The 9,700-nt window shown below is 43.8% G+C and overlaps 3 protein-coding genes across 6 annotated transcripts in view; 2 read left to right on the forward strand and 1 right to left on the reverse strand.

Moving 5' to 3' along the window:
- The window catches only part of gprc5bb (G protein-coupled receptor, class C, group 5, member Bb), a 9,116-nt gene extending 7,676 nt beyond the window's left edge, over positions 1-1,440 (forward strand). Inside the window, exon 4 of the mRNA XM_047803578.1 lies at positions 1-1,440. This exon is cut by the window's left edge and continues 2,227 nt beyond it. The gene's annotated coding sequence lies outside the window, so the exon portion shown is untranslated.
- Positions 1,441-2,610: 1,170 nt separating this feature from the next.
- On the forward strand, positions 2,611-5,692 carry knop1 (lysine-rich nucleolar protein 1). Of its 3 annotated transcripts, none has more exons than XM_047803583.1 (4): positions 2,611-2,742; positions 3,803-4,510; positions 4,968-5,015; positions 5,264-5,692. In XM_047803583.1, exons 1-4 carry the CDS (start codon positions 2,626-2,628, stop codon positions 5,573-5,575), a joined length of 1,185 nt encoding a protein of 394 aa, XP_047659539.1. In that variant the 5' UTR covers positions 2,611-2,625; the 3' UTR covers positions 5,576-5,692. The 3 variants fall into 3 exon arrangements, with proteins under 3 accessions (XP_047659539.1, XP_047659540.1, XP_047659541.1); XM_047803584.1 differs by having other exon boundaries at positions 2,611-2,709; XM_047803585.1 differs by lacking the exon at positions 2,611-2,742 and adding an exon at positions 3,487-3,688.
- Positions 5,693-5,737: 45 nt separating this feature from the next.
- exosc1 (exosome component 1) lies at positions 5,738-9,489 on the reverse strand. 2 transcript variants are annotated; one of them, XM_047803624.1, is made up of 8 exons: positions 9,347-9,489; positions 8,358-8,473; positions 8,084-8,158; positions 7,530-7,618; positions 7,335-7,368; positions 7,159-7,209; positions 6,991-7,075; positions 5,738-6,257 (listed from the first exon to the last, which is right to left on the reverse strand). In XM_047803624.1, the coding sequence occupies exons 1-8, from the start codon at positions 9,372-9,374 to the stop codon at positions 6,133-6,135; spliced, it is 603 nt and encodes a 200-aa protein (XP_047659580.1). In that variant the 5' UTR covers positions 9,375-9,489; the 3' UTR covers positions 5,738-6,132. The 2 variants fall into 2 exon arrangements, with proteins under 2 accessions (XP_047659580.1, XP_047659581.1); XM_047803625.1 differs by having other exon boundaries at positions 5,738-6,239; positions 9,347-9,486.
- Positions 9,490-9,700: the final 211 nt, after the last annotated feature.

The raw sequence follows: 9,700 nt of genomic DNA on the forward strand, positions 1-9,700 counted from the left end.
AGTGACAGCGAGTGGAAGGAAGGAATAAATAAACAAACAAACAAACAAATAGTTTCATATGTTCTCCAGTTTTCTCCAATCTACCAAAAAACATGATGGAACAAAGATAGATTAAGTTGTGTGTGTTTTGTGTGTGTGTGTTTGTTAATTAAAGAAAAATTTAGTGAAAACTCCACCAGCACCATTAATTTACAAAGCGTCTGCATTTCTCCATCTTTAATTCCTGTACGATTAAAAAAAATATTGTTATTAATTTTTTCTTTTTATTTTTTTATAAAGAAAGCACCAAGCCTGTGTGTGTGAAGCAGCTCGTATGATATTGCCGTGACGTGACAGTACTGTATTCACTTCAACTAGCCAGTTCTGCCTGTTGCGTTTCCTATAAAGCACTATTTGGGAAGAAGTTTACCGACAACACTTCAGTCTGTAATCACGATAATAACGTCACGTCGTTTAAATCCAAGCCTTTGTTTTTAATCTCGTTTAAAATCAGCTCCTTGACTCCTCACACGGGGATGAAGACAATCAGAAAATGTGACCGTTTCCTGACGCCGGCGTAACTTTCTGTTGCTGTTTCTGTTGTGTTGTTTCTTTAGTTCTCACACAGGTTACTGAAGACTTGTGTGAGAGTTTAAGGCTGTAGTCTGGATAAAGGCTGAAGTGGAGAGTTTGTGGGGTTTGGGTTTGTTTTGCTATTCAGGGATGTGTTTCTGTGCACTTTAAAACATGATGCTGTACTAATGCATACTTTCATTCATTTCCAGCCTTGATGTTGAATAGTTTCTCTCTCTCTCTCTCTCTCTCTCTCTCTCTCTCTCTCTCTCTCTCTCTCTCTCTCTCAAGTGAATTATTTTCTATCTTTTTCAATGGTTTGGCGTTTTGTTTTCCTTTTGTAACTATTTTGTGAGCAGTGTTGAGATTTAGGCTTATTTTCTAGTATGAGTAACTGAATAATATGAGTAGCACTTTAAATAGACGAAGGGTCGTAACGTTGTCCGTGCTTTCGTTTTTTAACAAACACATTTGTTTAATGGCCAGTCGTTGTTAGTGGTGTAATTCCTGCACGCTTTGGTATAAAACTTATGAAGATTTGTTCTGGATCCTGAAGAAAGATCCTGATTTTGTCCGCCGAGGAATCACGGGATCATCTCCACCTTCACCTCTTCCTCTTCTTCTTCATCACCTCCAGTATGCCCCCCCTTCCTCTTCTGGTTTGTACGTTGTACAGACATGGTCGTTCCTTTGTCTGGACTCTGGACTGTTCCATTTCATATCACGGTGGGGGTGGAGCTTGTGGAGGATGGACTGGGTTTTTGACGTGGACAGAAGTTAATGGTTGCACACGTGTTAACGTTCCTACAGTTCAGTCGTGCTAAGATACAATATGGTGCAGTTTAATTGATTTCAATGTCTCCTCTGACAATAAAGCTAACCACGGCACTCAAAGGCTCTGTCTTTCTTTTACAGTTGAGTTAAAGGTTTAAAGTTCACATAGTTTATACAGTCAGAAATTTACATACATCTTTGGAGTATTTTAGACATAGAGAATATTTTTTTTAATGTTTTAACATGAATCGAATTATTTTACAGTATCGGTACCGTATTTCCTATATCACACACACACACACACACACACACACACACACACACACACACACACACACACACACACACACAGTTTCAAGAGCATTCTTCATGAGCTACTTATGAACAAATGTGCACATTGAAACAGACCACATGAGGTCTTTAAGTGTTTACACGTGTTGAAGGTCACGTGACTTTTCTGTAAAATGTTACATACAGAGTAGAAACGCAGAGATTTGACCTTGAATGTGGTTTTAATTTAAATGGATATCATTCAGTCTCATGTTGATACAGATCATGAGATTTGGCTGGCGAAATAATAATAAAAATAATAATAATAATAATCCATGAGGGGGGACATGGTGGCTTAGTGGTTAGCACGTTTGCCTCACACCTCCAGGGTCGGGGGTTCGATTCCCACCTCCACCTTGTGTGTGTGGAGTTTGCATGTTCTCCCCGTGCCTCGGGGGTTTCCTCCGGGTACTCCGGTTTCCTCCCCCAGTCCAAAGACATGCATGGTAGGTTGATTGGCATCTCTGGAAAATTGTCCGTAGTTTGTGAGTGTGTGAGTGAATGAGAGTGTGTGTGCCCTGTGATGGGTTGGCACTCCGTCCAGGGTGTATCCTGACTCGATGCCCGATGACGCCTGAGATAGGCACAGGCTCCCCGTGACCCGAGAAGTTCGGATAAGCGGTAGGAAATGAATGAATGAATGAATGAATGAATGAATGAATGAATGAATGAACCATGAGACGTCTTCAGTAAAGTGTGTATCTACAACATGGGGCCAAAATGTAGGGATTATTAAAAGGAGATGCTTTGCTTTTCTAATGAAATGATTTATTAAACTGAAGGTAATAATTACACAAGCTGCACTTTAATGAGCTGTAATAATAATAATTATACATTTCAGCAGAATCCCATTGTTTACATTTAACATTTGGGTTTTTTACACTTTAAACTTTGTAAAAGTGAACATATGTGTCTCTGGTCATTAATGACCAATAAAATAAACCAAAGAAAAAAACATCATACATTTTAATGCTAAAGATTTCTCTCCGATTGTTGTTGCTACGGAGGAAGTCGATCGAAGCACTTCCGGATTACTTCCGCGTTGTGCAGCGCGTGAGTATTTTCTCCTCGGCGTCTAGTCTTTCAGTAAGTAGCGTTTCCTTTGTAGTAAATGTGTGTTTTATATCTGCGTGTTTATATAAACCATGCGAACACGCTGCGTTGGCGGCTAACGTGTGTGCTAAAGTGTTTCTCTCACAGACGCAGTGTGTGTGTGTATATACATATATGGGTGTGTATGTGTTGGTATGTGGTGTGTATGTGGTGTGTGTGGGGGGGGTGTTGTGTTGGTGTGTGTGTGTTGGTATGTATGTATGTATGTATGTATGTGTGTGTGTTGTCTTGGTGTGTGTTGAGCTGAACACACACCTGCAGGTCTCTCAGTAAAGTGTTATTTCTGGGCTGTAGTGAATGTACACCACGTGACTCACTCACACAACACAGACCTACAATGTTGTGATGATGGTTTGACATGTTACTGTAACTGGCCAAAAATATACAAGATTCCCAGCTAAACACTGTGTGTGTGTGTGTGTGTGTGTGTGTGTGTGTGTGTGTGTGTGTGTGTGTGTGTGTGTGTCAGTCAATAAGCTGCGTCAGACACAGAGCGTTACAGGATTCTGTCACCATCACATGTCTTCACCAAAGTCTGATCACACAGTTATACAGAATGTCTTTAACTTGATCATTTCTCTTCACTGGAATTAAGAGACTCAGACACTGTTCCATCATGACGATGTCCCTGTGCACAAAAGCAGCTCCATGAAGATCTCCATGGTGTGGAGGAGGTGAAGGTTGGAGTGAAGAACTCGAGTGTCCTGCACTGAGCCCTGACTCTGACTCAACACCACTCAACACCTTTGGGATGAACTGCAACTGGAGTCTCATCAACATCAGAGTCTGATCTCACTGATGCTCTGTAGCTGCATGATCACTAATACACACACACTCCAGTGGAAAGTCTTAACAGAGGAGACAAGAAGAGTGGAGATTAATATAACATTGAAGGGGAATAAATCTGAAATGATCAGGGGTGCACATACTTTTGGCCATCTTAGCAAATAGTCAAAAAAAAAAATTTTTTTCTTAACAAAAACCCAAACAAAGCTGTGAGTTTAATTACTTGTTGATTTTATTGATTTTACAGGAGATCAGAGAGAAAGAGATGAAGGAAGGAGGTATAGAAACGAGGGATGTTGGAGTTCCAGAAAAGGATAGAAAGAAAAAGACGAAGAAAGCAAAAGAAGAAAAAGAGAGCCAGGGAGGTATAGAAACTAGGCATGAAGGAGTTCTGGGGAAAAAAGGAAAGAAAAAGTTAAAGAAGGAGGAAAGAGAGGAAGAGCTGGAGGAGGATGAAGCTGAGGAGTGTCTGAGGGATGAGAGCGCTAATGTGAAGCAGAAGAAGAAGAAAAAGAACAAAAAGATGGAGGGGGAAGATGGAGCAGGAGAGAAAAAGAAGCGGAAAGTAAAAGAGGACGAAGAAGACGAGGAGACGGAGGACGTTTGCGAAGAGAAAGAGTCCAAAAAGAAGAAATCCGAGAGGAACTCTGAGAGCAGCTCAGGTAGCATCAGAGAAGAAACGGCAGAGAAATCAGAGAAGAGGAAAAGAAAGAAGGAGAAGAGAGAAAGCGGAGGAGAAGGAGACGAGACCACAGAAATCGAGCTGAACATAGAGACGGAGAGAAAGAAGAAAAAGAAGCAGAGCGGCGCAAGTGACGAACGAGAGACGAACGCAGCACCGGGAGAAGAGCAGCAGGAGGAGGAGGAGGATGGAGGAGAAAAGATGAGGAAGAAAAAGAAGAAGAGAAAGGGAAAAGGAGATGAAATGGAGGAGGAAAGAGAGACGGAGGAAGACGTGAGTTTTTCAGAGTAACTGATTCATAAATGAAATGATTTAACAAAGCACCACTGTGGAGACACACACATACACACGTACACACACTCACACATACACACTCACACACATACACACACACTCTCGCACACACATACACACTCACTCTCGCACACACATACACACTCTCACACACTCACACATACACACTCACACACACGTACACACACTCACACACACACACACACTCTCACATACACACTCTCACACACATACACACACACTCTCGCACACACATATACACACTCACACACTCACACATACACACACTCTCGCACACACATACACACTCACACACTCACACATACACACAGTCACACATACACTCTCACACACTCACGTACACTCTCACACACTCACACACACACACTCTCACACACACAACTCATCTCTGATGTATCACTGTGTGGTTTTCCAGGTGCAGACTTCTGCTTTAGAGAAGGATCAAGAACCACAATCCAATTCTGTACGTCTGCACACACACACACACACACACACACAGTTTTTAAGTTAAATCTTCAATCAGTGCTAAAAAGGTGTTACTATAGAAACAATCTGAGACGTTCTGACTAAGAGGAATCTTTGTCAGTGCTAAAAAAAAATGTTACCAAAGAAACGATAAAGAAAATGAATCAACACATTCTGACCAATCAGAATCCAGATGTGTAAAGATATGGTGAGATATCTGTAACGTGTGTGTGTGTGTGTGTGTAGAGTTACGGTCAGTGGGACACGGCGCAGTTCGACAGCTCGGAGCGGCAGCTAAAGTTCCTTCGGCTGATGGGGGGGTTAAAGAAAGGCGGCCAGGCGGCGGGGCAGAGCGGCGGCCGCTTCAACATGGCTTTAGGAACCGAGGGCCAGCAGAACCTGCAGCAAGGCCTTCTGGGAGAATTCGAGCGCGCACAGAACCGGAGGATGGACTTCCAGAACCGAGGGGCGGGGCTCGGGTTCTCCGCCTCGTCCGATAAAAAGTTTCATATCGACATCAACGCTCGGAGTGAGAACTCCACACGCTTCGACGAGTGACACTGTGTGTGTGTGTGTGTGTGTGTGTGTGAGAGAGAGAGACACTGAACTGCAACGTTATATGTGAGAAACAACAGTTTTCTTTTTTCTAGAGGAGATAAAAGCATGTAAATTTAACGTCTCTCTCGTTTCTCTTCTCGGCTTCAACACAAACTCCATCACTGAGTTCTGGTTCACTTTATTCAGGCTGTAAATTCAACACTTCTCTATGTACAGAATTAACACCGTGCAGAAAAGTACAGAAGACTTCAGAATAAAAACAAACAGACGGACAAGTGAAATCTGAGCGTGTGGTTAGCAGGTCATGTTCAGTACTGAGGCTGGAGAACACTGAAGGAATAAAAAAATATAATAAACATGACAGCAGAAAGAGCCGGGGGGGGGGACACATGAGGATGAAGCTAACAGGAGCGAGTCTGTGCGATGCTTTCTGACTGCACGCTCAGTAAACTTATTATAAGCTAAGATCGGCTCCAGGAATTCCAGCTGTGTGTGTGTGTACATCACAGCATGTGTGTGTGGTGATGAAGCTGTGTGTTCCGGGGGTAAAGGTCAGCTCACGCTTGCAGGTACTCCGGCTGCACTCGCGCCACCTTGCGGAACTCTTTATTGTGTGTTCGAGGACACTGCATCTCACACCAGCTGATGGGAACCATCTGTACTCCTGTAACACACACACAGTCTGATCTCTGTTACACAATCTCTTGCACACACACAGTCTGATCTCTGTTACACAATCTCTTGCACACACACAGTCTGATCTGTTACACAATCTCTTACACACACACAGTCTGATCTCTGTTACAATCTCTAACACACACACAGTCTGATCTGTCACACAATCTCTAACACAAACACACACCATCTCTCTCTCCCACCTAAATTCCAGGCTGGTAAACACTTACTACCTAAAGCTCTACCACACACACACACACACACACACACACACACGAGATTGCAGTGAGATTTTCTGAAACAGTCCTGAATAAAAGTCTCTGATGTGGAAGGTGTCACTGTAAATAAGTAGGAGTTTGTACTGAGCAGCTACGACACCCACGTTAACACAACCACACTTGACTAGTTTCCTGTCTGACAAACACACTCGCCTTCTCGTGCAGATCTTTTGAAGTTAATAGATGACAGAAATCTTTGTTACGAGGTTCTTACACTGGAGACTCCGTGTGTCCTGATGTGTAAATAAACACCTTCAGACACAACAATGGAGCGGTTTTCTGTTGGGGTTTTTTTTATGAGATTTTAATCTGGATCTTTTGCGGTTCGAGATCCCCTGAGTGCACCGTCGCTATAGAAACGATAAACACTTCTGCTGATCTACACAACGAATCACCGACTTCCATCCAATCAGAACCCGACAGTAGAGTCAACGTCTGAATGGGGCGGGCGTGTCCACTCACCTGCCTCGCTGTGGGCCACGACCACGCCCAGCTCGTTCTCCGCCGTGGTCAGAAGGTAGTTCGACTGCACGTCACCCAGTGAGATCTGACCGAAGAGGTCAAGGGTCAACAACATCACAACATCAGACAATAGCACATGCCCAGGCAGGTCACATGATTAAAGGATACCACTTTAGCGAGGACGATGTCACCGGGCCTGAAACTCTTATACGTCTCCACCTGCAGGGGGTAAATATTATTAGGTCAAAAGGAAACGAATAAAATCCGTCGTTAAAAATACAGCTCGGGGTAAATTTATTCGTCCATCTGAACTGATTTAGTGATTCCACAGAAACCATCCTCACTTTGTCCTTTTCTGTCGCTCTCACATCTTCTTTCCTACACAGAGATAGAGAGAATCAGTTTACACTGATGTACAGCTACTGGTGTGTGTGTGCGTGTGTGTGTATGTGTATATATGTGCGTGTGTGTGTATATATATGTGTGTGTGTGTGTGTGTATATATATATATATATATGTGTGTGTGTGTGTGCGTGTACCTGATGGTTCCTCTGAACCTGTCTTTAAGAGGAGTAGATCCCACATAGAGGATGTGCACTTTAGCAAACCGTGGGTTGATGCTAGTCACCTGGACACACAAACTCACACCATTAATACAAACAGGACACACACACAGATGGTGCTAAAGCGTCGTCTCACACTGTTACATAACAAAAAAAAGTGCCGGGTTTCAGATTCTCTGTTGCCATGACAACCCCTCAAGTCATTCACACCACTGCCATTAGAGGCTCGTGGGGTTTAAAGATTATTCATGAAAACGACATGCCCCCCCCCCTCTCTGGCCATGAGCCTGAGTCTAACACATCCTCAGCAGGAACAGATAACAGCTCAGATGAGTGCTGATTGGTTCTAATACTGAAATACTGCAAAAGGAATAAAACACAAACACAGCTGGGCAGATGTTGGAGTCATCAGTATGGTTTTATTTCTCAACCTGCATGAGATTTTTCTGTAGTCCTGGATTCAGACTCTACAGACTGGAGATACACAGGCTTTCGTTCACACACACACACACACACACACGCACACCTACCTTACAGGTGACGATGGCTCCGACGTCAGGTAAAAGCTGTGCTTCAGTCTCTTTAACTACAGAAATCACCGGTAACTATGACGACAACAACAAACAGAAACAAAAATTTTGTTTAGATCTTTTACAATCTGGAAAAACTGAAGAGTTTCCACTGAAGATACGAAGTGTTAAAGTGGTCATGTCTGCTCAAACACCACACACACACACACACACACACACACACACACACACACACACACACACATCTGTGTCTCATTCTTGCTCAGGAATTTACCTCCTCGCCTTCGTTCCTCCTGAGCACGTAGCCGGCCAGCGAGGCGTAAATGGAACCGTGCCGCTGATAGGTGCCTGCTCCAGAGATGCAGTCCTCCACACTGCAAAGCCTTTCACCTGAAACACAGATGCCGATTTTTAATGAAACATAATGCAGTCTGTATGATGACGTATACAGGATGACACGAGGCACAGTGTACACACACACACACACGCGCGCGCGCGCATGTACGCAAACTCGTTCCTCTCTCTAAGAATCACACATCTGTATTCACAGGCTGGTAGGCATGTGACCGACCCCACCTTGTCCTGTTTCCCACCTGAGCCCCACCCCTGCACCTCCTCTTTCCCCCTGAGCCCCACCCCTGCACGTCCTCTTGACCACCCCCGAGCCCCTCCCCTCGTGCGTAAAATCCTGCCCTGTCCCTAACAGACACTTGGGTAGAACTCATGACGTGTTTAAACGCATCTCGTTTATACGTTTACATTTTGGTGCCTGCATGTGACAGCTCACCTGGAACACGGTGAAAACACGGAGAACGGAATGTTAGGCTCGAGCACAGTCACGGGCGGTGGGCGGGGCTTCACGCAACGAGCTCACTTTCCCGTGAAAACAGAAGAGTTTTAACTCCACAGCAGCACCACGCCCCAAACCTCCCCCCCACCCCGTGCACGAACACAGCATGTGTAGCGAATAATCATCAGCGCATCGATGCCACAAACTTCTAATAAAAACACGTTGTTTTAAACATTTTGACCTGAAAAAAGTCACAATCTGTAGCGCGTGCGTGGTGCTGCTGCGCGTGCGTGGTGCTTCTGCTACTGCTAATGATTCAGTCAAACGCCCTGAACTTCACTTTAAATCTACAGAAATAAAAACAAAACAACTCGCACAGCACCGGGACGTGTCAGTAAAACACCTGACCCACTATTCCAGCCGCTAAACGTAACACCAAACACAGAATAGAAGTGTTTAAGACATTCACTTGCCTGGAACACACAGCTTCATGGGCGACATGTTTTCAAGAAGAGTTCTGGGAGCTCTGATTGGCTATTAGTCACAGAGCCACACTGATTTCTGATTGGTCGCCTGGCTGAACATAGTATGCTCCGGGCGCCATTTTTGTTGTGGATAAACAACACAGCTATTTCCAGTGAACTTAACTGAGGGGATTAAATGTGTGCCATCGAACAAATAAACACCACACAGGGATCCAATAAACGTACAAATAAAGCGCTGGAAATCAAGATTGATTGATTAAATAAATAAATAAATAAATAAATAAATACATACATACATACATACATACATGAAACAAGAGATACATGATGATGTAAATAATA

Source organism: Tachysurus fulvidraco, chromosome 18, assembly GCF_022655615.1.
Source record: "Tachysurus fulvidraco isolate hzauxx_2018 chromosome 18, HZAU_PFXX_2.0, whole genome shotgun sequence".
In the NCBI taxonomy this organism is placed as follows: Eukaryota; Metazoa; Chordata; class Actinopteri; order Siluriformes; family Bagridae; genus Tachysurus; species Tachysurus fulvidraco.

Excerpts from the sequence above, each read along its gene's own strand:
- knop1 (XM_047803583.1), top strand. The coding sequence starts at position 2,626 with ATGCTAAAGATTTCTCTCCGATTGTTGTTGCTACGGAGGAAGTCGATC. Across the intron at positions 2,743-3,802 it reads CCTCGGCGTCTAGTCTTTCA|GAGATCAGAGAGAAAGAGAT; the intron begins GTAAGTAGCGTT and ends TTGATTTTACAG. Across the intron at positions 4,511-4,967 it reads AAAGAGAGACGGAGGAAGAC|GTGCAGACTTCTGCTTTAGA; the intron begins GTGAGTTTTTCA and ends GTGGTTTTCCAG.
- exosc1 (XM_047803624.1), bottom strand. The coding sequence starts at position 9,374 with ATGTCGCCCATGAAGCTGTGTGTTCCAG. Across the intron at positions 7,210-7,334 it reads GAGCGACAGAAAAGGACAAA|GTGGAGACGTATAAGAGTTT; the intron begins GTGAGGATGGTT and ends TACCCCCTGCAG. Across the intron at positions 6,258-6,990 it reads CGTGGCCCACAGCGAGGCAG|ACTGTGTGTGTGTTACAGGA; the intron begins GTGAGTGGACAC and ends AACAGAGATCAG.